Source organism: Raphanus sativus, chromosome 4 (assembly GCF_000801105.2).
Source record: "Raphanus sativus cultivar WK10039 chromosome 4, ASM80110v3, whole genome shotgun sequence".
NCBI classification, from domain to species: domain Eukaryota; kingdom Viridiplantae; phylum Streptophyta; class Magnoliopsida; order Brassicales; family Brassicaceae; genus Raphanus; species Raphanus sativus.
In genome coordinates, this window is record NC_079514.1 from 35,137,475 (window position 1) to 35,164,814 (window position 27,340).

General features: G+C 40.7%; 3 protein-coding genes across 4 annotated transcripts in view; 1 reads left to right on the forward strand and 2 right to left on the reverse strand.

Annotated features, from left to right (window-relative positions):
- Positions 1 to 5,860: 5,860 nt before the first annotated feature.
- LOC108848678 (uncharacterized) lies at positions 5,861 to 8,531 on the reverse strand. Its single transcript, XM_018622100.2, has 10 exons — positions 8,374 to 8,531; positions 7,716 to 7,891; positions 7,486 to 7,617; positions 7,341 to 7,391; positions 7,165 to 7,261; positions 6,897 to 6,943; positions 6,589 to 6,808; positions 6,375 to 6,504; positions 6,240 to 6,282; positions 5,861 to 6,142 (listed from the first exon to the last, which is right to left on the reverse strand). Exons 1-10 carry the CDS (start codon positions 8,426 to 8,428, stop codon positions 6,068 to 6,070), a joined length of 1,026 nt encoding a protein of 341 aa, XP_018477602.1. The 5' UTR covers positions 8,429 to 8,531; the 3' UTR covers positions 5,861 to 6,067.
- A 5,765-nt stretch (positions 8,532 to 14,296) lies between these two features.
- LOC108854558 (protein EARLY FLOWERING 3) lies at positions 14,297 to 17,930 on the forward strand. Of its 2 annotated transcripts, none has more exons than XM_018628152.2 (4): positions 14,297 to 15,638; positions 15,803 to 16,365; positions 16,700 to 16,751; positions 16,857 to 17,930. In XM_018628152.2, exons 1-4 carry the CDS (start codon positions 15,408 to 15,410, stop codon positions 17,826 to 17,828), a joined length of 1,818 nt encoding a protein of 605 aa, XP_018483654.1. In that variant the 5' UTR covers positions 14,297 to 15,407; the 3' UTR covers positions 17,829 to 17,930. The 2 variants fall into 2 exon arrangements, with proteins under 2 accessions (XP_018483654.1, XP_018483656.1); XM_018628154.2 differs by having other exon boundaries at positions 14,297 to 14,842.
- A 133-nt stretch (positions 17,931 to 18,063) lies between these two features.
- LOC108853114 (putative protease Do-like 3, mitochondrial) overlaps positions 18,064 to 27,340 on the reverse strand; it is a 21,282-nt gene continuing 12,005 nt past the window's right edge. Inside the window, exons 3-8 of the mRNA XM_057007659.1 lie at positions 20,856 to 21,051; positions 20,488 to 20,741; positions 20,288 to 20,415; positions 20,019 to 20,192; positions 19,822 to 19,872; positions 18,064 to 19,711 (exon numbers count right to left, since the gene is read on the reverse strand). Coding sequence (XP_056863639.1) covers positions 19,448 to 19,711; positions 19,822 to 19,872; positions 20,019 to 20,192; positions 20,288 to 20,415; positions 20,488 to 20,741; positions 20,856 to 21,051 — 1,067 coding nt within the window. The 3' untranslated portion in view covers positions 18,064 to 19,447. The remainder of the gene's footprint in view (positions 19,712 to 19,821; positions 19,873 to 20,018; positions 20,193 to 20,287; positions 20,416 to 20,487; positions 20,742 to 20,855; positions 21,052 to 27,340) is intronic.

A 27,340-nucleotide genomic window follows, 5' to 3' on the forward strand; every position in this document is an offset into this window, starting at 1 on the left:
TTTAAAATTTTAATATGAAATATAAAAAACCATAATTTGAGTTGGTATTTCAAATTGGGCTTTGTATTGTATTTTTCTTATATATATTGACAACATTCTTTTATAATGGACTTAATGACTTAAGCCCATTAATTTTTCTGTTTAATACTACTATCTTTGTTTCCAAACAAAATTATTATTTTTAAAGACTACAATCCATGTTTCCAAACACACCAATTTTTTAAAAAACTCTTATCCAAGTATTCAAACACACCGAAATTGTACTTCAGCTTTAATAAGATAGATGTGGTCATTTCTGTTAAACGGTATTTCCAAAATCTGAAATTAGCTACCAACAGGTCCCTTGATTCACAATCCCTAAAGATTTGGCACCACACCAACACTTTTACTCTTATCTCTTCGAATAAACCTAAAAGAAAGATAGATTAGTAATTTAGATCACACAGTGAGGACAGGTTCGAACAACCCGAAAACTCATCTCAAACCATATAACATAGCAAATACAAGGCATATGATAATATCACTTGGCACGTCAAACAAGACTTCCTAGACCTTCTAGCTAGACTTACTATCCGCTCATGTCCCTCTAGCCTACACACTACATGCGGGGATCTCGCACTGGTCCACTCCGCACTACAAGCCACTTGTGCCCAGACTCAACATCCACACAACCACTAATCACCTCATCCACGTTATTCATCCTTGCATTACAATAGAAAGATGAAATCCACAACCGATCCTCACATTTTCCTTCGACAACATAGATCCGGATCTAGAATAAAGAGAAAGAGGCAGCCACACAACCACAAATCTGCACTCTTACACTTAACATAAGATGTGAAAAAGGATTAGAGATCAGAACTGTCGCATCCAGTGACAAACCATCGCGAGGACGAAGGACAAAAGGCATCAAAGGCTTATCTTATGATTGTAGACAAATCGTACAAACGACATCAATCAGGGGGTGCAACGGATGATGAAACAGAGCGATCAACGGCGGAGATCGATGAGACATGAATAAGAGCAACTGTTTGCAGCTCATTTAGAATTAGTCGAATACCATTTAATTTCCGGCAATCTGCTCATTATCCTGATAGGATCTTTATCTCTCTACTATTTTGTTTTCAAACCTAAAACCTACCGTATCCTAATGGTTAAAAGTTTAAAGACTTCTACGTCGAGGTCTAGACATCCAGTATTGTCTCTTAATTATAATATCATAATAAACCCTAACTTTAGGCTACTTGAAGCTTTAGTATGTGGAGGGTATGTCGCAGCTACACCCGCGTTTGATCACAACACTATTCCGATGAACACAGCGGTACAAACAACACCGGGGACTCCTAATAAATTAACTGCAGCGACACGTTTTCAGTTTTCAACTTTATTATTTGCCATCGTTAACGTTCAAAAATTATACATTTTGTGCAAACTTCTATATATATGTTCAAAAGCAACAGTTTAAAGTTCACACCATATTATTCTAATCAGAGTCCGCATTCAAAAAAAAAATACAAATCAAATTTTGCAATATTTACCATTCATTAATTATTATTTTTTTAACTTTGATTAGTTATGTTATTATAACAACGATTAAAAATATTATATAGACGGTTTTACAGCCAATAATTCTACTAATATATAAAAATACACGTCTGATCGCGCTACTCTAAGCTGCCTTTTCAAATCCATTAATTTATTATTGTGATTGATTATAGACTATGTATAAGAGAGAAAATCATTTTCGGCAACTATAAGTGCATGTGCAGTTTGGACTTTTCGAACTCACACACTCGCCTATTCCCTTCCACTTTGAAGCACAATCAAAATTACACGCCATAGCCTCACAACCTTCATCACCGTAAGATATATTTATATGACACATTTTTTCTCCTTGTGTTTCCTTCGTCACCATACCTAAAATAAATATTTTAAAACATGACTTTCAGTTTAAAAAAAAAAAATACAAGAGAAAAACACTTGATTTTAAATAGATTTTGTGTATAGCAAACCTAAAACGAAGACGACCATAAGAATAACACAAATGATTGGTCTAGTCATTTTAATGTTATTAGAAGTAAAATTCAAAATAAAGTGACAATGAGAGTAATGAGAATGTTTTTGACAAAAGAGTGCAATGAGAATGTACACATGAACAATCATATATATACTAGATGTTTTACCCGCACATACGTGCATAACTCTTTATAGATATTTATTATTAATAAATGTACTATTAGTTTAAAAATCAAAACATTTAAATAAAACACTAAATGTATATTATTTATGAATCTTTCAATTATTTAATTTTAACTTCTATTGATTTAAAACATGATCCTGAAAGGATCTGATAGAAAATCTGTAAATTAACTAATACCATTTACAGTGAATCTGTTGTAAAATAAATTCAACAGATTAGTTGCTTACGTGCAATGTTGAATAATGAATTAAAATCTAAGTGGATTAAATTTATGTCGAATAAATTCAACTAGTTGAGGGAAAAACACACATGTTATACTTGAGTGTTAAATGGCTTTTAGATAATAAAAATAAAGAGTTGTGTTCTAATGTTATTGGCTATTGATAGTTATAATCTTTTTATCCTAATTATATAAAGTCAGTTTCTCCATCATAAATTTAATTTATTTTAAATTTTATTTTATATCAAAATTTATCATCTTTTCATATTCTATAATAGAGATCTGTTTTATTTAATTTGGATATAAAATAAAACAAATTTCATTATAATTTCTATTGATATTTACTAAATTTATATTATTTTAGTTTTAGTACTCTTAAATATTTTAGTGAAATAAAATTCAATTGTATTTTTAATTCTGCAGTGATAACACTTTAACACAAATTAAATATTAATAAAACTGTAAGAAATAATATTAAATTTTATTAAACAAAACAATTATCGAGTAAATTTTTTAATTAGTGTTGAAAGAACTTAAACAATCATGTGATCACTATTCAGAGTTGCATCAGAATTAAATGGATAGTTACCATTTTTTTTATAAAAATCATGCCCAGATTTACATGTACAATTTTGGGACTGGAGTAATTCTTGGGTTCAATCCATACGGTGAATCTCTAGGTTCACACTCCAATAGGAGTTCAGCATTTCATATTTAATATCTTTTAAAAAAAAATATTGTCAAATTATATTATGTTTTTTAAATTAAAAGATAAAAACTCAAGAATTAAAATAAAAAATAATAGTAGTTGAAAACAATATTTTAAAAAAAAAAACTTTTAATACCATCAGCAAAATACTAAACCCTAAACCCTAAATCCTAAATCCTAAATCATTGGGTAAACCCTAAACCCTTGGACAAATTCTAAATTCTTGATTTTTTTAAAGTAATTTTAGTACCGTCAGCAAAACACTAAACCCTAAATTCTAAATATTATACCTAAACCTCTGGGTAAATCTTAAACCCTTAGATAAATCATAAATCCTAGAATTTAAGATTTATCCAAGGGTTTAAGATTTACCCAAGGGTTTAGGATATAACATTCAGGGTTTAGGGATTAGTATTTAGGGTTTAGTGTTTTGTTGATGGCATTAAAATTATTTTTAAGGCTATTTTTGTTTCCAAGTAATATTATTTTTTTATTTATTCTTATCTTTTAATTTTTAAAATATGACAATATATTTTTTTTAAAAGATATTAAATATAAAATGGTGAACTCTTATTGGTGGGTGAACCTTCTAGGTTTAACTTAGGGAGTGAACCCAAGAATTACTCTAAGGAACATTTTATCGTGTTTTTGAGCACTTGGATGGATGGTAGTGCCGTTCAAACGATTTACAGTGTCCTAATCTAATTTTAACACTATGCCATTTAATATATTTTTTTTCAAATTATAAAACAATAATATAAAAGTAATTAAATTTTGAACAAGATAATTGAATTACACTAAATTTTATAAAACAATAAATTTAAAACAGTAAAAGTAATACTAGTATTTTTTTTTATGTTTTTCCATGCAAAATCACTCATTAGTAATAACAGTCTCAATTCATAACAAAATCAATCCATGTAATCTTTTGTGTGAGGTTTTATTGGGTAAGGATGTAACTTTTAATTTTTTTGCTGTAGAATTTTAGTTGTAACTGTAGAATTTCTGCTTTGATTTTTAGAAGGAAATTGTAATTAGTAAATATTAATTTGATGATAAAAAACTCACAGACGTGTTCAAACTTTCTAGAACACTGATTTTTTTTTGCTGTAGAAAAAAGCCGTAGACTTTTTGCTATGATTTTAGATTTTATTACTATAGATTTTATGGAAAGCTCGAAAAAATTGCTTTGAATATTTGGCTCTAGAAAATACTTACACATGGGTGTGATTGGTAATAGCTGTAGGTGCTGTCCAGAGCACCATTTATTTCTAAAGCACTAAATTCACAGCAATCAAGCTTTATTGACTTTTTAAAAATCACAGCTCCGGAAATAATCTACAGCTGTGTAAGTGCTTTCTAAAGCCAAATATTCAAATCAAATTTTTTGAGCTCTCCATAAAATATACAGCAATAAAATCTAAAGCCAAATCAAAAAGTTTACAACTTTTTTTTCTACAACAAAAATTTTAAAGCTACAGCCATTACCAATCGGACCCATAGATTATTTTAAGAGCTATGATTTTTAAAAAAAAATTATTAAAATTTGATTGCTGTGCATTTGGTACTTTAGAAATAAATGGTGTTCTAAACAGCATCTATAGTCATTACCAATTACACTTTTTATGCTGTGGAAAAAATGGTATCTACAGCCAAAAGAAATTAGGCTGTAGGTTTCAAAAAAGTAAAGAAAAATTAGATAGGTAAAAAAATGTGGCTGTAAGTTATTTGTGACTGTCTACAGCAATGAGAGCAACTTCCAATCACCCTCGTTATTTCACAAATATATCACAGATAGTTGTTACCCTCTTGTGTCTTGTCTGTTTTGCATAAACATCTAAACCTGTTGTAGCCTGTTTATTTTTTAGTATAAGATTGACCTCGAGCAATCAAGAAAAATGATTAAATGTTTACCTGCTCTCGTGACCTTTGCCTAAAGGTAAATCCGAGACAATAACTCCGCTTCTTAATGTGCAATTTTCTATTAAATCTTATGTTAACATGTTGGTATCACCGTTGCTGCTCGCGAATATGATCTCCTCTGTACACATAGTGACTTGCCCTTTAAAACTGAAGATATATTAGATATTCAGACTGTGATTATTAACTCTATTATTGGATTCTCTAATTATCACTTCCATAAAGAAAAAGACTACTGCATGTAGGTAGCTTTCTTAGTATACAAAAACTATGTTTTTGTTTCCCTATATGCATCATGAGCAGATTGCTAAGTTAATCAGTCAACTGTAGTTACCAATTGAATAATATATCTTCTTGTTAAACTTTGTACAAGCTTAGTATATAGTTTTGTTGCAAATAGATAACAACAATAATGGACCTTTGTTCTGAATTCGACTCCAAATGAAAAGTTAGATAATGAACATGTTATAAATTTAGAATGAAAGTCAGATAATGAAAATGTTATAAATTTAGATAATGACAGTCTGAAATCTTTCAACACACCTTCGGCAGACCCGTTAGTAAATGAAAAGTTAGATAATGACAATGTTATAATTTTGGACCTTGCATGATGTCATAGTGCGATTTTCGTTAGGTGTTAGCAGATGAAAAATAAAATTTTGCAAGCGAATTTCAGATCAAAAGGCTTAACATCTGAGTTTTAAAATTTCAGGTTAGAATCTACCGTTGTGATTAAAATTGGTTTTGGTTCGGTTGATGAACTTGGATTTGATTCAGTTTCGATAATTTGCTGTGTTAGACGGTCTAGAAAGAGAAAAAGAGACAGAACATACTGCCGATAATTTGGCAAAATGTAAGGATAGTTTCCAGTAATAGATGTAACTTTTATTGGAGAAGGGATTCTCTCAGGTCGTACTCAGTACCCGAACCATTGAGTTCCAAGTTTTAAAAAGGGTTTCAAGTGTTTTATCACAATGGATTTTTGAGATGACCCTCTCATCTCGGCATCTCCCTCCCTTCAATAGTCTATCATCCTTCCTCTTAGTATCGCCTCCGCCTTACGCACCTCCTTCACGGGTCCAATCACAAATATCTGCATCAAACCCCACAGTAATTCCATCATTCGTTTCCACCAATTAAAAAATCATTTAATGCATAGCATATTTTATGTCCAATGGATTAAGGCCAACCTTGTCAGGTGGACCCTTTGCCCCTCCAATTAGAATTTCAGCACTGCAAGACAGAGGAAAACATCACTTTTATAGAGACCATATGTGGTGTTCAAGTTTTCGAGCTACAACAACATGAAGGAGAGAGTATATTACTTGCAAGCTTCCTTAATGGCAAGGATTGATGCTCCTTTCCTTCCAATCACACGTCCCATCTTTCCTGGTGGAACATCAAGCACTGACAATATTTCTTCTTCAGGACATTGATCTCCGATCTTCAAGTTATCTGAAACAGTTAAGCAGTCAGTATTCACCCATTCTCAAGAGTAACCTTAGTTATCTCATGAATAGGTCATATATGTACACAAACCTGGAAGCGGCGGGACAGTTGGCCAATTAGCAAAATCAGTATCATTCATGCAGCAGAGACACCTACAGTACAAAGAGCCACGAACTGCCAGGTGCCATAATGACCGCTGGCTCAGTTTGGCCATCATTTTGTGATAGAGATACAGAAGGAAGCGGACATCATCTGCGGCTGCACGGATCATGAGCTCAGTCATTGGCCTGTATGTCCAGAACTTTGGGTCCTAAATTTTTGAAAATTTTAAGGACTCATTTATCCATTCTGGAATCTTAGTTATAATTTGAACGGATTCAGAAGAAAATGTAATGAACCTGCCGCATGAGCACACGAACTTCTTCTTTCTCTTCATAAGATATGCCTACACCAAAAAGTAAAAGGGATTGGTTCACCACCACCAAGTGATACACAAAAATGTTGTTATCATTATTTCAAGGCGCAAGAAAATGGAACAGAACAAGAACTTCCAGAAAAGCAGGCTCACTCAACATTTGCTCGTTTGAAACCAGTATAAGCCATACTCATAACAAGAATAACAAGATAAATCAAAAATAAAACTAACATGATAATAATAAAATGTACCGCAGTAGCGTGGATCAGCAAGGAGGGAAACAAACGATATGTAGTCATCTAGAGGTCTCCTCCTGCCTTCTTGTTCTTCTATCAGAGAAAAAGCAATCTGTAGGAAAAAAAAAAACAAGATCAAGAGTTTCTCCAAGGCAAGAAATAGCCTAGAGGCAAAGAGAGTCAAACCGTACTTGAGTGTCCACAACATTGTGCAACCTTATCCCAAACTGAAAGTACAAGGCCTGTATCACGGAAAAAATAAAAAATAATTAGGACATGGTGTGATGAAGTCTAGAGATATGTCATCACAAATAAAAAAGTCAATAGTTGAGACACCTCACTGTCACGTTTGCAATCGTGAATGACTTTGGTGATGTAAGTAGACTCGAGTGCAGGCTTACATGCTCTCATAAGCACATCTCCACCTTGGATGACATCAACCAGGTATATTGCATTAGGGAATGCAATCTGCCACCAACACACAGGACAGGATCTCCCTCCATTAAGACAAAAAAAAAACAGTAATGTGGGTTTCTCTGTATATGAGAGAGAAAGAAAGGTGAGACCTGCATGATACAAAGCTTGCCATGTCGGCAGAGGTCAACACCCTCGCAGTCAAAACCAACGACCAGCTTGTTTTCAGGAGAAGGGTTTAAGAAATCAGCGGGAAGCTGCAAAGGCTCTGTCACTATGTGAATAGGAACAGGTGGCTCATTAGCATCTTGCGTCAATGACCTTCCTCCTGGACAGTTAAAAAAAAAAAACTGAAACATGTCAGTCACTGTAGACTAGCAAGAGTGTTGGATGACAGTAAAAAAAATCGCTGAAACATGAAAATAATGAATCTACAATATTTAAAACTAAACAAAGATACGGTTAATGATCTAATCCAAGTGATACATTCAATTTTCTCATCACTATTCCACAGTCCATAATAAGATCAAAACAGAAGATTAAGCAAGCAAATCGTTTTAATGAAGAAACATGATGATACTCCCACATTTCGATCATCGTTTTAACACTTAATCGGATCACAGATGAAGTATCGTTTTCTAACATTTAATCAATCAATTGATCAAACGGCGGAATCAATAATAAGGAGAATCTGAGGTATAAGCAGATCGAGAGATACGATGAAAAGAGAAACGAGAATCAGTAGCGAAAGCGAGTCAGAAGAATCGGAGGATCAAGGGATAGAGAAAGAGGGAGTCGAAGAGGGGGCACCTGGCTCAGGAGGGATCGGGACGTGAGTACGCTGAGTTGGAGAAGACGACGCCATTTCGATCACAGCAGCAGCATCGTAGCGACTCACTCACCTGTCTTTGTTTTCTTCTTATTCAGTGTCCTCGTCAACGCCAATGGATTCGAGTTTGGTGAAAATGGACCGCTTTTGGGCTTGGGCTTTACTTGAATCAAAGCACAACTAATAATCCGGCCCCTTTCGATAAAAATATTAAAAAGTTAACAACAGTTTTTCTTTTTACATGACAGGTTGATGTTATATATGATAGGTTTCCGGAGGAAATTAGTCTAAACCCAAACATAAACTCGTTTATCAGTTTGAAAAACCAAGATCTTCGTCATTCAGGAAGCAATTATTTACTCAATTTGCCATCGAAGTTGACGAAAGAGATTTCTACGGCCCAGCTAGGAAACAAGACATCCCAAGGCCCTGTCGATTCGATAAAGATGGAAGTATAATCTATCATTTCATAGATGAAGATGGACATTGCCGTTTTGACGTCTGCAACTGCGAAGCTTGTTCAGACGCCTACTGGAGCTACGAATCCGACGATGAAAAACGGAGACGAAGAAAAAAAAAAAAGACCCTCTATACAAAAAGTATCTCGAAGGAGATCCTTCTGTTGGTCCGTTAAGCGATGGTAGATATGACTTTATAGTTGAATACCCCAGCGCAAAGAAAGAACCAGAACAAGACTTACTGATGATCAGCCCAAACGACTTTCCTCCACCAGAAGATTTCATCAAAAACGACGTTGCTCATACCCCAAAAATCCTTTCTACAGCAATAGGTTCTTCTGGACCTACTCAGCTTAGCCAAGCAGAAAAAGTTTTAAACTGGCAAACAGAAAATTCTCTCGCTCAGAATTATCTGTTAACAGCAATAAACCAGAAAGTCGATCAACTGACTGAAGGAGTTAACAAAAGGCATCTTAGCCTTCAAAACTCAATAACAGAAATACACAGCCGGCTCAATAGTCTCCATCAGGAAATGATGACGATGGCGAAGCACATGATGGTTGACACGACTCAATTTCGAAGCAAAGAAGCAGAGACGGCAAGCCTCAAAAATCAATTAAAAGACCTCCAACGGAGCTTAGAGAGTCTGATCTACAGTCAACGACAGAAAGACTCTTACTTCAACCCATTGGGGAGTTCATTGACAGATTTACCGATGTACCAAGGATCATACTCTCCAGGATTCCTTTCGGGCTATCAAACCCCAAAAATGAGATCGCCACTACCTGGTTTTCTATCCTCCGATGAAGCCTTTACATCAAGATACGGCTCATCTTCGATCTTCACAGAAAAGCCAAAACAAACCAGATCAAAATCAAGGAGGCACAAAGAGGCTGAATTTCAAGTCAACCCACCGAAAAGGCCAACTCTTACGTCATCATCTAGCCATGAGTCAGTGGACAACAGAGGAAAAGATATCGGCATCATCGAATTTTCGATGACTAGTTTGCTAGATAATCTTGTCAAAACCACCGAATTACCGGAGCATCAATCGGTTCCTCAAGAAGAGTCTCAGCCCTCACCGATCGTCAACATCAAGCACTTCTCAGACTCAAGCTCCAGCGAGTACGATATAGACTCTGGTGAAGAATCACTCCCAAAACAGTATGTAATTGGTGAAGGTTCAAGTACTCCTAAACAAGAGCCAAATGTCAACGAAGTATATTCAAGTGAAGAAGACATGAACTACGAAGCTCCAAGAGAAGAAACTCGCAATAAGCGTTTCTCTTCGAAGGTTATGGTGTTTACATTCGATGACATTCCTTTTGACAAATGGAATGACCGGTTGGACGAATTCCATGCATGGATGAACTCAGAAGCCATTACATCTCCCCTGCATTTGGTGATTCAACAGTTCACAGCGAGACTGTCTGGTGCACTGAAGGAATGGTGGAATTCCCTCGGGGAATACAGACAACAGCAGGTATATCAGATAACAATTCCGTTGCTTCTAGGAGAAATCCACAGAGAATTCATTGGCACTCCAACACATCAAAAGGAGCAAATTCAAGAAGAATTCTTCTCAGCAAAATGTTGTTCTCTAAAAAAGAAAGATCTTGCGAAACATTTTGAAAGACAGACGAGAAGATATTATGCGCTAAACGGACTTAATAATCCAAGCCTGAAGCACGTCTATCTATCGTCTATTGATGATTATCTTAGTCAGCAGACTAAGTTATACATCAGAGATCAAGGACAAACAATTGAAGAAATCTCCATTGGCCAAATCCAGCAATATGTCTTCAGAACTCTCGACAAACTTTGCAAGCAGAAGGAGTTCTGGATGGAGTTCATGGATCGATCGAAGCAACTATCGAAAATATGTGCAAGACCAGATCTGTCGATCAAATGCTCAAAGTCCAAGAAATCATGCTCTTGTGATTCTAATGGAAAGCGCAAGAAATTCAAAAAGCGTTTCTCAAAACGCTCACCAACCTTCAGGCGCAAAAGATTCTTTCGAAAGAAAAGAAGCTTCAAGAAGTCAACAAAGTGCTTTCTGTGTCGAAAAGAAGGACATTATGCTAAGAATTGTCCTAACAAGTCAAAGAAGAAAAAACAATATCTAATCAGCTCGATATCAAAGATCGCACCAGATATTGACATCGACACCCACGACTTAGAGTCAGTTCTATCCTATGATAGTGACGACAGCGGAGCCATTTTGTGGATACTCCGACTCCGACTCTGATGATTCCACTGAATCATCTCACGAGGAAGACGAAGACTGCTGCTTCAAAATCACAGAGATACCGAAGGAAAAGGAAAAATACCCTCCGCATCTTCAGGTGAAGATCTCTGATCCAGCCCATAAAGAGAAACCGGTCGATGCCATCGCATTCATAGATACTGGGGCCCACACGACGATAATAAATCCGAAAATTCTCCCGTCTTCTATGTGGCTACCGCATCAACAAGAATTTCGTGTGGCAAATTCATGATCATTATCCATCAAACTCAAATCAAAGCCAATTACAATTGAGCTTTTTCCAGGATGCCGAATCACGACTAGAGTCCTTGGGTCAACAGCACCAGGCAAAGACGTGATTTTAGGGTGGGACTCATATTGCACTCTCAAGAAATCGTTCAACATCTCGATCGAACCAGAAGGCATACGGTGGAAGAATTTTTACAAATCCTTCACAACAGTACCGCGACTTTTTGCAGTTGAAGAATATGTATCTCAAGAATACGCGATAATCAAAGAAGAGATGACAAAGTATTCCTGTGCAGATTCTCTTACGGAATTCCTTCAAAAGTGCAAAAAACCGTTGTGGCTCAACTCCCAGTTCTTTGTCTCGTTACCTTTCAAAGAAAACGTTCTGACTACACCGACGAAAGCTAGTCACACGGGAATGCCACCAACCCTTCTAAAGCAAGCTAATGAAGAGTGTGATCAACTAGTAGAGCAAGGAGTAGTTTCAAACACGACTTCTCCATGGGCATGTAAGGCATTTTACGTCAACAACCGTGCAGAACAAGCAAGAGGAAAACTCCGGCTAGTAATCGACTACAAGCCACTAAACCAATTCCTCCAAGACTTCAAGTTTCCTCTACCAAACAAAAAGGCGCTTCTTCAGCACCTTCAAGGAGCAACTGTATTCTCGAAGTTTGACCTCAAGTCTGGATTTTGGCAACTTGGCGTTCAACCAGAAGAAAGATACAAGACCGCATTTTGTTTGCCAAATCGACACCTTCAATGGAATGTCCTACCTTTTGGCCTAAAGACAGCACCGTCACTGTTTCAGGAGGCAATGCTACGTATATTCAAGCCCCTTCTCGAATCAGCTTTGATATACATAGACGACATCCTGCTGTTCTCGTCAAATGAGAAAGAGCATGTTCAACTCCTTCAACAGTTCCAAAGTATCATCCTACAGTATGGAATCATGCTATCGGCCCGCAAAATGGTCATAGCCCAGCCCGACATCGAGTTCCTTGGAATGCAGATAAAAGATGGCAACTTTACACCTCAGGCCCATTTAGCTACGACACTTCTCGATTTTCCCGACGAAAACCTAACTAAGCGACAAGTCCAGCAATTTCTTGGTGTAATCAATTATGTAAGCGATTTCATCCCGCAACTTTCGCAACTGACAAGACCACTCAAGAAGATGCTGACAAAGAATCCACCTCAATGGGCAAACCGACAAACCGAGGCAATCAAAAGCCTAAAACTAGAGGTGCAGAGGCTACCACCTTTAAAGATTCCTTCCACAGGAACGCGCATACTGCAGACTGATGCGAGTGACAAATATTGGGGAGCTATTTTATTTGAAGAGATAAATGGGAAACGTCAAATCTGTGGATACAGAAGCAGACGCTTTAAAGATTCTGAAATGCATTATCACTCCACGTTCAAAGAGATATTGGCGGTCAAGAAAGCTATCGAGAAGTTCGAGTTTCATCTGATTGGACATAAATTTCGAATCGAAATGGATATGTCATCTTTTCCAAAGATGTTACAATTCAAGCAGAAGATGGTCCCACACCAACAATTATTGAGATGGAGCGAGTGGTTTTCGAAATACGATTTCGAATCCGTCTATTTAAAGGGCTCGAAGAACACTCTAGCAGACATGCTCAGTAGAAACCCACCGAAAGAAATACAAATGATGGAGAGCTCTAACTCAAAGAGTTTCTACGACTTCACAGTCAACATGCCTGAAGACGCCCAAGAACTCATCAACAAAAACACTCTACACGAGCGTCTCAGACAAATGATCTTTCGATACCAGTCAACTATTCTGTCAAGATATGGACCCAGCAATCACTTCATCAGCCCCATGGGGATTCACCCTGACTTCCCATTCGCACATCTCTACAGAATCGAGAACACCTTCATGCCAGAAGAAGTCCTCTGTTTCCTCTGGTATCTTTGCTCGAGCTACACCATCGGTATAGTTTTTGATATTCAATGGCTGTACCAATACATCAACGCTCAATTCGACGACCCTCTCCGTGGACACAACGAATGCCTCTCCACTTTTCTGACGTGGTTCTCGCCGTTATCTGCTTGGAACGGAAAATAAAGAAAATCAGCAAAAGCAACTGGACTACCATTCAAGAAGTTAAGAGGCCAAGGAGGTCTTAACCCCTTCTTCAATCCTCACACCATCTATTTCTTTCACCGTCATGTTCAAGTCAATAGCAAAACCAAAAAGGTCCATGCACTACCTACGCTCATCCACCACAACGACTATCGAAGAGGAGTCAGACCTGATTTCAACCTCAATGACACCAAAGCCTATGAAGACTTCCAGACTCATGCATTCCGACTCAACAATGCAACTCAGACATTCCCTATTCCTTTCAACCCGAACTGGTTCTACTACCCTATTGATTACCAGATGGATCTTGATGAAGATCTCCAATTCTTTATGGAGAAACGTGCCCCTCTGCCGGCCAGCATAGAATCCAAGAAGAAAAGGCCCATAGAAGCCCAAGCTCCCATTGAAGCCCAAGCAACGCAAGGAAACGAACAACCACAAGAATGTCTTCCAGAGTTCTTTCAAGATGCGCAACTTCCAGACGACAAGATGAATATCGACGAGATAGAAAAGAAGTTCAGCATTGAAATTGACGAAGAGGCAGCAAAAATAATTGAAGATTATGAAGAAGAGTACGTCTGCCCAGGTGAATATTACGGATGCTGCGACAAGCATATCATCGAGTTCGAGATCGATCATTAAAATAAGCATCCGTTATTAATGTATAATTATGTAAAATATGTGTGCTTTTAATTAAATAAAGCGATGATGTAATCGCTAGGTAAGCATGATGCAAGCGATGACGTAATCGCTATGTAAGCATGATGCAAGCAATGAGGTAAGCGCTTATGTCAGCGCCTTATCCTCATCTATAAATATGTGTGTACCCCCTTGTGAAATATCATCAAATAATTTCATAAAAAACCTCTCTCTAAGTTTCTCTCTCTAATGTCTCTCTAAAATTCTCTAGTTTTCCAGACCTTATCTCATCTTTGATAAGCTCTGATTTCTATCATCCATACAAAAGATGCGATCCAATTCTTAGCTGTAATTCTTCTTGATCGGTCTCCGTCAATACGACTCTGTCAACACGACTTTCGGGGGAGGTGATTATCCTAACAGTGGTTGAGCTTGATCGAAAGGGCCGAGGTAGTGCCTAAATCGCTCCCAATACCTGGAAAATCACCGAGCTCGTCTGATCAATACGACTCTGTCAACACGACGTGATCGGTTAAAGACGTCGATGCCGATGCAGACGTCGACGCCGACGCAGATGTCGATACCGATACAGATTATTGTTCGTTTTGAAGACGCAAAAATTTGATACCGATACCGACGCCGATGCAGGAAGCAGAATTAAGTGATGTTCGTTTGATAGATGCTGCGACGTATCCTCGAAAAGGCATACAATCTCTTGTGGAATGAACAAGCTAAAATGAGCTAAGGTCAGATAAAGTTATGGTTGTGGAAACCATTTCTAGGACCTGAAAACTAGATTTGCTTACAATGATTAAAGTTTTGTTTGTGATAACTGATAAGACGAGTAAAAAAAACTTTTATATGACGATATAACTAACCTACGGACAAACGCAAGAAACAAAAGGCAGATTAGCTTTCAAGATTTCTCAGACTTTTAATAGTTTTTTTTAACAATAAAACGGGTCCCCACCCAGTGTCAAACACTTTCCAGTAGAGAAATGTTTATCTTCTTCTTCAATCTTATTGGGCCACATTTTCTACCTTTCTCCTTTTCATCGCCTAACCTCTCTGTCTCTCTACCACAAGTCATCTTCTTCCTCTCTCTCTCGAATCTTGTTCCTTTGCTCCTCTTTCGTCCTTGGCCTTGGTGTGGTCATTCTTGAAGTCGGTGTTTAATATCGTTTTTCTTTGATCGGGTGAGATCTAATTGTAGTATGTGGTTATAGTTTCAGCCTGGTTCATGTGATTACGATTTTAGGTTTTATATTATTAGGAGGGGTTTTTGAGATAATTAGGGTTTTTTGAGGTGTTATGATGAAGAGAGGGAAAGAAGAGGAGGAGAAGATATCAGTAGAACCCATGTTTCCTCGACTAAATGTGAAGGATGACAAAGGAGGAGGACCTCGAGCTCCTCCTAGAAACAAGATGGCTCTCTATGAGCACCTTTCCATCCCTTCTCACACCTTTACTACTCATCATAATGCTTCCTTCCCACGTCACACCAACTCTTTCTTTCCTCCTCCTCCTCGACCATTTAACCAGGTAGGTACTCTTCACTTTAGTAATAGTTTAGTACTCTTCCATGTTTTTTCAGTATTTTGTTTTGTGGATTGAACTTACAGGATTGATTTGTGCTCAAAAAGTTAAAATTATAGTGTTGGAAGACATTTATGTGGAAAATAATACCTATTTTTACTCTGTTGCAGCCTTGTGGCGTGGAAAGAAACTTGACTTCCCAGCATCTTGATTCTTCAGCTTCTGGCCATGTAACCCAATTGTCTCTCATGGAAAATGTGTCAACTTTACCACATCAAAGGAAAAAAACGGTACGAGAGGATGATGATTTTGCGGTTCCAGTATATACTACTAATAGTCAGTGTCCTGGTAGAACCAAGAGTGAAAAACGCACCACACTGTTTAGAGACCAGGCCAAGGGCGGTGGCTTTGCTAACTCTTTAGGTTCATCAGCTACACATGGGATGGAACTTGAAATAAATGATTCCTTGAGACAAGAGTCTACAAGTACTAGGATGATAGACCAAGATGGTGATGAATCTAGTAGAGTGATGGAAACTGATGATGGAGTTGAAGAATCTCATTGCAAAAGTAGAAGATACGTCTCTGTGGGGCATATAGATGAAGAGGCATGTGATGATGATGACCTGATGGTGGATTCTTCTATATCCAGCGTAGACGCCTTCTCTCCTGATGAAGTTGTGGGAGTATTAGGTCAAAAACGTTTCTGGAGAGCTAGGAAAGCTATTGCCAAGTAAGTTCCACTAGACACTAGACAGACTTTTGGTTGAACTTGGTTTATATGTATTTTGCCTTCCTCTGCTGTTTTTTTAATGCTTAAATGATGCAATGGTTTGCTGACTATACATATATGATTTAGAACTCGGTTCTTATTTATTTTTTGATTGAGAAGTGTGATGGTTGTATAGTGAAGAGTCCCCCTGATTCCTCCAAATTTTGTGTCCTAATATTTGGTCATTTTAACGCATTGGGTCGTGTGTTTCTATTGTTCAACAGGGACTAGCTCTCTTTGCGGTACTTATGGTATATGTCCTTTTTTCTTGATCTGACCATGTTTCTCCTTACAGTCAACAAAGAATATTTGCGGTTCAACTATTTGAGTTGCACAGACTCATTAAGGTAAACTCGAATTCAGAAGAACGTTTCATGAATACTTGTTTTCTTCAAACTGTAATTTGTTTTCATAATAATAATAAAAATAAAAATAAAAATAAAAATAATCAGGTTCAAAGACTTATTGCTTCATCATCGGATGTCTTGCTCGATGAGATTAGTTATCTCGGAAAAGTTGCTGCTAAAAGCTATCCCGTGAAGAAGCTTCTTCCCTCAGAATCTATAGTAAAGCCTCCTCCTCTTCCCCACGCTACCGACCACAGAAGCAGCCACTCGGAGAAGACTGACCAACAACATAAAATGGAATGCTCAGCTGAGAACGTAGTCGGGAAGTCGTCAAACCAAGGTCAGAATCAACCGTCACCACCAGCTGTAAATGGATGTTACTATCCTCCTCCTCTCCCTGGAGGAAATCAGCAATGGTTGATCCCTGTAATGTCTCCTTCCGAAGGGCTAGTATACAAGCCTCACCCAGGTCCAGGAGGACACCACACAGAGGCCCTCGTCTGTGGAGGCTATTATGGTCATTTTATGCCTGCACCGATGATAATGGGTAGTTTCATGGGGGGTGGTGGTTCACCTCCTTTTCCTGGTAATGTCTACTTCCCTCCTTATGGTATGATGAACCCTTACGGTTCAGGCCAACAACAACAACAGCCACCCAATGAGCAAATGAATCAGTTTCTGCATCCTGGAAACCTTCAGTACGCATCGGCTGTGAACACCCAACAACAGAGCTCCGTGAACGAAGCGGTCTCACAACAACAGCCAACAAAATCTTATCCCCGGGCTAGAAAGAGCAGGCAAAGGAGCACAGGAAGCAGTAGTCCAAGTGGTACGAACTCCTTTCGGCCATTGTCAGTGGTTGATGATGATGACAACAATGAGCAAATGATGACGACAACCACAACAACGACGAGAACGACTGTTACTCAGACAACAAGAGAAGGAGGTGGTGGGGTGGCGAGAGTGATAAAGGTGGTTCCGCACAACGCCAAGCTGGCGAGTGAGAACGCTGCAAGGATTTTCCGGTCGATACAGGAAGAACGTAAACACTACGACTCCTTTTCTAACCACTCTTAAGCTTTTGTCTTTTTCTTTCTTGTTCGTTTTCGTAATCTGTGTCTGCGACTTACTCTATATCAGTACCATTAAATCAGAATCATTTCCAAATTATACCCTTAATGAATGTTTTAAAGTTTTCTCAAAAATATCTTTAATGATATGAACAAACTAAAAAATTCATTAGTGGCGTTAGTGTCTTTCGATTTTATGGGCTTATTTCAACATTTAGATTGACTTGCTAACTAATTAAATGTATTATGTTTTTATATAATCAAATTAAATTCCATAAACCTTTTAATATCAATACCACAAATTAAAGTCTGTAATAATTTTAATAAATTGATATTAGAGATTGAAATTTTGTAACTACACGAGAATAAGACTTAATCAAAAATATTATTGGTCAATTTATATGTTTAGCAATTTATAATCGAAAATAAATCTTTAAAATTATATAATAGCCCAAATAAGAATTTCGGATAAAACCAATGTTTTGAAAAAACCAACCCGGACACTGAATCAGACGATTTATTGGGTTACTGGGTCATTGAGTCAACCACAGGTAAACCGCAGGTGAACCGCAGATTAATAAATAAATTAATTTTATTATATAATAATATATTAGCTAATAAAATAAAAAATAAAAATATATAAAACTAAAGTTACTACTTTGTAAATATCTTTAAAACATAAAATAATAGTTTAGATATGTATATATTTTATGTTTAATAAACATTTAGAATACTTAACTTTTTATATTTTTATTTTCATTTGATATACAACTAAAAAAATTATCTACTGGTTCAACCGGTGGTTCAGCCGGTATCGGTTTTTGGGTATTGGTGGGTTTGAGCGAGTTTTTGCGGGTTTTTAAATTTTGGGTTTTTTACAAAACCCAATCCGAATTTATTTTGGGTCACCGAGTTTTCCGGTTAAACAGCGGGTCTGGGTCGGATTTCAAAACACTAGATAAAACCATGGTTTAACTTATTTACAAACATAAAACGGTTGTGACGCATTTTAAATTTCGTCATACTATACATACTATAACAAACCCGCATAATTGAAACTCGATCATGTCACAGTTTATATATTTAAAACGAAGAATTATCAATCTTTATATTGAAAAAACAAAAAAAATCTTTATATTTAAAGGCGGGTCAGAATCTAGTGTATCTTTTTAAAGTATAAAATTGTGTATACATGTTATGCTCCAAATATTTACAATGGAAACGTCTTCTAGCCTTAAAACATGAGAAACACATAGGTGTATCATGACTTTTCCCCCTAGCTTCTTTACACATATTTGTGATATTATTTTTTTCTTTTGCCACAGATTATCTGGTGTATTTTGATTAATATGTTAAAAGAAACATGTCAAAAACATTTCACATAGTTAGCGTGCAAATAAATAATTAAATATTGAAAAAGTATTATACACTTCACATAGTTATTTGGTGAGATCATAGATCGGATGTTACAATTTTGTTGATATCGATATTAAATATGTGTTTCATTTAAAGATAACTCAATTAGCTGAAGAGCAAGTAACATCCAAAATTGTAGTATTGAATAGATAGTATAAAAGTCAGTTAAACTGGAACGCACAAAAAAAAGTATGAAAAATCAAACAATTTTTATTGGGATTTATTCTTTTTCTTGCTATGCCGAGGAACTAAGCGGCCCCTTTTAACCTGTTTAGGTTTAAGGTCATCAGACATGGCCGACGGTATTTTGAGGTCTTTCAAGATCGTAGAGTTGGCTTTTCTTGCCAACTTATTATTGAGGATGAGAACCTTTTCGTTTTCCAAATCCAACCTCAAATAACTGGTGCTACAGTCCTCTATGACTTGACATAGATGCTTCAGATTATCCACTTCAACTCCATTCACTTTCTTCACCTGTTTCCATTTCCAATGTATTTATACTCTTATTCAGATGAAAGTCTTCTAGTAATAAAGATTTAAGTTCTGTTTTGAAATAAGCAAGAGTAAGCAATAAAATACATTACCTGCAAATCTTCAAAACTGGCGTATCCTGCATTAATGTCATCCTCTAAGATCTATATCAGGAAACAAAACTCATTACTTATAGGTCAAGTAATCATCATTCATTCTAAATGATTCAAAGCCGGATTCACAGGGTTATGTTTTTTTTATAGTAAAAATACTTTAAGCTTAGAAAAGGAACGCATAAAAAGTAACAAACCTGAGAAATTATTACTATCTGTTCACTGGCTTTCTTGGGCATCTTTTTTGAAGGACAATCGCACATATCAGAGCCATCAATGTATGGTTGAGATAGAGGTACAAAAAGAAAACCCCCGTATATATAGTAACTTCGCTGCTTGTCAAAATTATGCAATGGAACTAGTGGTTGCACCTGCGCACAGTAGATAAATACATAACCTTGTACACATGATAGTGTCTATGATAGATGTCACAAAGACGTTAGTTAAAATGTGAAGGAAGACTTACAGGTTTTAGACCGACATTGAACTCATACTCTTTTCCCTCTCTTAAGACTTTAATTAAAGCGGTTTCAGATGGTTTCTTCATAGAGACCAAATGCTTGAAAGTTACTGTGTCCTGGTTAAGAAACGGAACTGTGCACACGGGGAATGTTCAGTAAAACACAGTGAAAATGGAGAAAACTTATATATGTAAGACTAGTGTACCTTTACTATCGTTTCCTATACGAACGCCATCAATGGCGAGAATAACATCATCCTTTTTCAGAAAGTTGTAAGCATCTGACAGCGGGTTTATTTCGTTTACAAGAATCCCAGTCATATCTTTGCCCATCTTGAAATAGTTACGAAGTTGGGCATTACCCATCAACTGATACGACAAGTTAATAGAGCCGAAACTAACATGTTTTTCTTCAACACCGTCTAAAAAGTGTTTAACTACTGGAGTTGGAATCATGTAGCTGCAGGTGCACAAAACATAATAATATAAGAAACTAAAGATTTGAAATATAGCTATGCTTATTAGGAATATATTGTAGATAATTATATCTTGAAAATCTGCAAACTCGACTCACCCAATACCATCGGACCAGAACAAACCTTCAAATGCTACACCAGCAACTTTGTTTCCCAAAAAAACCGGACCACCACTGTTTCCAGAATTGATAGCTGCATCTATTTGTATTGTGAGTAGCTCCGTAGAGCTGTGACTATATTCTCTTAGTTCAACTCTCGAAACAACACCTTTTGTAACGGATATACTGTCACCACCTGCATCATAATCATGTAAGCTTACACGCATCGAAATATTTTATACTTGTTGGGGATGGATTGTCACCATCCACAAGGCCCAGCGAATAGGAGGCCCATTACTACTATTCAAAGGATGACTGGCTCGGGGATGGCTTCTGACGAGCCGTGACTCGGCTCGTGACCTCTACAGCTGAAGGACGAGAAGCCGACGGAAACGATCGGGCGGCTCGGGCCGAGCAGTCATCTCGACTGGGCCTTTAAGCCAAAAGGCCCATAACGAAGGGGACGAATTAGGTCAAAACCAACCGACCTAGGAGACTATATAAGGAGTTGAGGACAGGAAAGAAAGGTATCACCACATAGACAGACAGACTTGCGGCTAGATTAGGGTTTCTTTGATTCTCTTTGTATCTCGCCGCTCTCTTGTACTTCCGGCTAGGAGCTCACCGAGCATCGACTAGCCGGCTTTCTTACTCTTGTACCCTCGTTATTCCGACTCTAATAAAACGTCTCTGTTCACCCCACTCTTGAGTTCTTCTACTTTCTGATTAACCAAACTCACCTCAAACAATTGGCGCCCACCGTGGGGCCGATCAGAGTAACGTTTCTTAGCCTGATATGACGATTGGTGACTCGAACCCCGGCTCTTCCGGCGAAGCGACCGAGCTTACGCCTCCGCCTCCTCCCCCTCTTCTCTCGTCGGACTTCATGAGCTCCGTGATGGCTCGTCTCGCGCATCAAGAAGAAGTCCAGAAAACGACGAATGAGCAGCTCGCCGCCCTCGTGGCTGCCCTCACTGCTCCCGCTGGACCGACGAACCGTTCCCAACCCGTCTGCCGGCATCTTTTCCCTCCAACGCCGGCGGAAGACCGCGCCGTAGACGAATCCGACCCTAACGGACCTCCTGCCGTGTACCCTACTCCGACGACAGCAGATCCGACGACGATTCGCGAGATCGCCGAGCTCAAACTCAGCCTTCAGCAAATGAGCTCGCAGATTCACCAAGCGACGAGCGCAGCCCCTCAGATCGACAGCGTCATCGCCTCTACTTCGCGCTCGCCCTTCGCTAGCGAGCTAACCAGGGTCCAGCTCCGCAAGATAGAAAAGCTCCGTCTTCCCGAGTACAAACCCGGAGGCGACCCCGTCGAACACCTGACAGCCTTCAACATAGCTATGGCCAGAGCTCGCCTTTCCGACGAAGAGAAGGACGCAGGATACTGTCAGCTCTTCGTCGAAACACTCAACGAGCAAGCGCTAACCTGGTTCTCACAGCTCAGCGAGAACTCGATTCGCAGTTTCCGCGACCTATCAGCCGTTTTCCTCAAGACTTACATCATGTTTACCAAGCGAGCAGCAACCGCTTCCAGCCTGTGGAATATGGCGCAAACAAAAGACCAAAGCCTTAAGGACTACATGGAAAAGTTCAAGACGATCGTTTCCCGAGTCGACGTCCCCGATCACATCGCTATCGACGCTTTGATGAACACTCTCCTCGTCAACTCGAAGTTTCGTAAGGACCTGTATTCCAACCCTACGACTTCGCTCCCCGATGCTATTGCCCGGTCTCACAATTTTATCCGAATGGAAGAAGACACCAAGGCAATAATTCGGAAGCAGAACGCTGCCAAGCCGGTTGCAGCCAAAAGTGCGGGAGCTCGGCCAGAGCCACGCCAGCACGCGCCAGCTGATAACGGCGGCAAAAAAGGAGGTCTCCTCTACGTCGTGGACGAGAACAACGCTCCTGTCTCAACCATGGTCATGCACGATAAAAAGTGGAATGTTTATCAGCGAGAGACCGACTCTCCAGATGCGTCCCCCAGTACCCCTAGTGCTGGTGTCGTGGCTAAAGTCGATTCGGCCCCGGGACCGACCAGAACTCCCATCGATCTCACGAAGCATTGCAAGTATCACGACGTGAAGGGACACGACACGACCGAGTGCAAATCTCTCTACGCCCAGTTCCTCTCCTCGATCGAAAGCGGAGACTACAAGATCCAGCCGCCAAAACCCAAACCAAAAGGAGAAAACAGCTGGAGCAGAAACAAAGACAAGAAAGCTCAGCGCAAATCGCAAGGCAAAAACCGTAAAAACGACAAACAGTCGAAGGACGCTGAGAAGGCCACCCGGGAAACCGATGATGACGACGACTCGGCGGACGACGATCAGCCTGCCAATCGCCAGCGCATTGAAGTGATCCGCGCCCAGCCTCAAGGAAGGAACGAACCAGGATCCTCGTCGGACGAGGACGACGGTATGGAGACCCCAGACGACACTATGGATCTTCGGTCCTTCCTCGAGCAAAAGTCTCGATCCACTACCGAGGAAACGCCAGTCTCTTCTGATCTCCGCCGACAGATCGACTCGAATCGCGCCGCGAAAGCTTCGGCACAAGACTCCTCCCAAAGGCAGCCCGCCGACAAGCCGAACTGCGATTTGCGAGACAAACTCATCGCGAAGATCGGTGACCTGCGGACGACCCTTAACCGCAAGAAAAGAGATACTGCCGAAACAAGTAGCGACCTTCGCGATGTGCTCCGCGCCAAGCGAGCACAAACTCGTCCCCGGATAAACGTCATTATGGGTGGATCACCTCCCTGCGGCGATTCAGTTAGAGCAGTCAAAGACCACCGAAGGCAAGCTACTACTTCCCAACGGTGGCCCCAGAAGCAAGTAGACGATCAGCCGATTACCTTTTCGTCTGACGACACACTCGGCGTGCACCTCCCTCACAACGATCCTTTGCTCGTCGTGCTCGGCGTCGACAAGTACGACGTCACAAAAGTACTTATCGATACCGGGAGTTCGGTCGATATCATCTTTCGCGAAACTCTCGTGAAGATGGGAATTGACCTCAACGACGTCAAGCCTTCTACTCGGACCCTGACAGGATTCAACGGCTCGTCAGAAGTGATCGCAGGCACGATCCGCCTCTCGGTTCACGCATGCGGAGTCACTCGGACGGTCAAATTTTCTGTGGTCGGCTCCAAAGCCCCTTACCACGTTATACTCGGCACCCCATGGCTGCACTCAATGCGAGCAATCGCATCAACGTATCATCAGTGTGTTAAGTTCCCAGGATCAGACGGATCGATCAAAACCCTGAAGGGTGATCAGCAAGCCGCGCGAGATCTCCTGATCGCCACGGTTAAAATTCAGCGCTCCCAATCACTCGTCAACTCGGTCTCTCCTCCCACGAGCAAAGTCTGCCCGCAAAAGGAGGAGGTGCTTGAGGTACCAGTCGACGAGTCGGATCCGAGCAAATCGGTCCGAGTAGGCGCATTTCTACCCGACGAAATGCAGCAGAAGATCCTCGAGTTCCTTAAGCAAAACCTGTCCACGTTCGCCTGGACGATGTCTGATATGAAGGGAATCGACCCGGCTATCACAACCCACGAACTCAATGTTGATCCCAACTTCAAACCCATCCGGCAGAAAAGAAGAAAGTTGGGACCAGAGCGATCCAAAGCAGTCGCAGAGGAAGTCGAGCGTTTACTCGGTGCCGGTTCAATCACTGAAGTTCGTTACCCGGAATGGCTAGCCAACCCGGTGGTCGTCAAGAAGAAGAACGGTAAATGGCGCGTCTGCGTCGACTTTACCGACCTCAACAAAGCATGTCCTAAGGACAGCTACCCGTTGCCTAGCATCGATCGCTTAGTCGAATCGACGGCCGGTAACGAGATGTTGACGTTCATGGACGCCTTCTCGGGCTATAACCAGATCCTGATGCACCCAGACGACCGGGAGAAAACTGCTTTTATCACCGATCGGGGAACCTACTGCTATAAGGTGATGCCATTCGGATTAAAAAATGCTGGAGCAACCTACCAGCGGCTTGTCAACCGAATGTTCGCCGAGCAGCTTGGGAAGACAATGGAAGTCTATATCGACGACATGCTCGTCAAATCGCTCCGAGCCGACGACCACCTAACTCACCTGAAGGAATGCTTCGCCATCTTAAACAAGTACGGGATGAAGTTGAATCCCGCAAAGTGCACGTTTGGCGTCTCCTCGGGCGAATTTCTTGGTTACATCGTCACGCAACGAGGAATAGAGGCTAACCCGAAACAGATCTCAGCAGTCCTGAACCTCCCCAGTCCGAGAAACTGCCGCGAAGTTCAGAGACTGACAGGACGCATCGCCGCCCTTAATCGCTTTATCTCCCGATCTACCGACAAATGTCTTCCCTTCTATGATCTCTTCCGAGGGAACAAGAAGTTCATCTGGGATGATAAATGCGAGGACGCGTTCGTCCAACTCAAGCAATACCTAACGACTCCTCCCGTCTTGGCCAAGCCAGACGTAGGAGACGTTTTGTCTCTCTATATCGCTGTCTCCTCGGCAGCCGTCAGCAGTGTCTTGATCAAGGAGGACCGTGGCGAGCAGCGTCCGATTTTTTACACTAGCAGACGCATGACCGGCCCGGAGACCAGATACCCAACCCTTGAGAAGCTGGCTCTGGCCGTCGTCGACTCCGCGAGGAAATTACGACCCTACTTCCAGTCACACTCTATCGAAGTTCTGACCGACCAACCGCTCCGCACCGTCCTGCAAAATCCCAACAGAGCCGGCCGGCTGACCAAGTGGGCAATCGAACTGAGTGAACTCGACATTGCGTACAAATGTCGAACAGCCGCCAAATCTCAAGTCCTCGCCGACTTCCTTGTCGAGCTCACGCCAGATCTTGCACAAGACCTCGATGTCCCGAGTCCCAATTGGATTCTTCATGTCGACGGATCTTCGACGAGCAAAGGATCCGGTGCTGGAGTCCAGCTTCAATCGCCAACAGGAGAACTCATCCGCCAGTCTTTCAGCTTCGGCTTCCCGGCCTCTAACAACGAGGCAGAATATGAATCGTTGATCGCCGGTCTTCGTCTCGCCCGAGCCGTCAAAGCCAAACGCTTGAGTGCTTATTGCGACTCGCAGCTCGTCGCTAGCCAGTTTAGCGGCGACTACGATGCTCGCAATGACAGAATGGATGCGTATCTCCGAGTGGTTCAGGAGCTCGCTAGGGAATTCGATTTCTTCGAACTCACCAAGGTTCCTCGCGGAGAGAACGTTTGCGCCGATGCCTTAGCCGCACTCGGGAGCAAACTCCACGATCAGGTCAAAAGGACGATACCCATACAGCGGATCGATCGACCGAGCATCGATTCTTCCTCCGACGACAGCTCTCCCATCACCCCAATCTTTGCGACAACTCGACGATCCACCACCGATCAAACCGAAACTGAGATGCCGGATCAAGCCGACACCGAGATGACCGATCGTGACGATACCCCAGTCGATTGGCGAGCCGAGTTCCTAGATTATCTCGTACGAGAAAGACTGCCGAACGATAAGTGGGCAGCGAGACGCCTGAAGAGACGCAGTGCCCATTACGTCGTCATGAACGACGAACTCCACCGAGTGACCGCGAATAAGGTCCTCTTAAAGTGCATCCAGGGCGATGAAGTACACCGAGTAATGGCTGAAACTCACGAAGGAGCAGGAGGAAACCACTCGGGAGGCCGAGCACTCGCCCTTAAGGTTCGAAGCTTGGGATTCTTTTGGCCGTCTATGAACACTGACTGCGAGGCATACGCTCGTCGGTGCGACAAATGCCAGCGTCACGCTCCGAGCATCCACAGTCCCACTGAGCTGTTGCGGACATCTGCTGCCCCTTATCCGTTCATGAGGTGGGGGATGGACATCATCGGGCCAATGCCGAACTCGCGCCAACGTCGTTTCATCCTGGTCCTCACTGATTACTTCACCAAATGGATTGAAGCCGAAGCGTTCTCTCAGGTAACGGACAAGGAAGTCCGCACCTTCGTCTGGAAGAACATCATTTGCCGTCACGGTTTGCCGTACGAGATCATAACGGACAATGGCTCTCAGTTCATGTCCGGAAACTTCAAAGAGTTCTGCAACAAGTGGAATATCCGTCTAAGCCCTTCGACTCCTCGTTACCCGCAAGGAAACGGACAGGCGGAATCTTCCAACAAGATTATCATCGATGGTATCAGAAGCGACTCGACCTAAAGAAAGGCCATTGGGCCGACGAGCTGGACGGCGTCCTCTGGTCGCACGAACGACTCTCGCGGTGCGACCAAATCCACCCCTTTCTCTCTTGCTTACGGGATGGAAGCAATGGCCCCCGCCGAAGTTAACGTGACAAGCCTTCGGCGAGCCAAGATGCCGCAGTTCGTCGAGCTTAATCAAGATATGCTCCTCGATGCCCTCGATGAACTCGAGGAAAAACGAGATCAAGCCGCTTCTTCGGATCCAAAATTACCAGAACCAGATCGAGAGCTACTATATAAGAAGG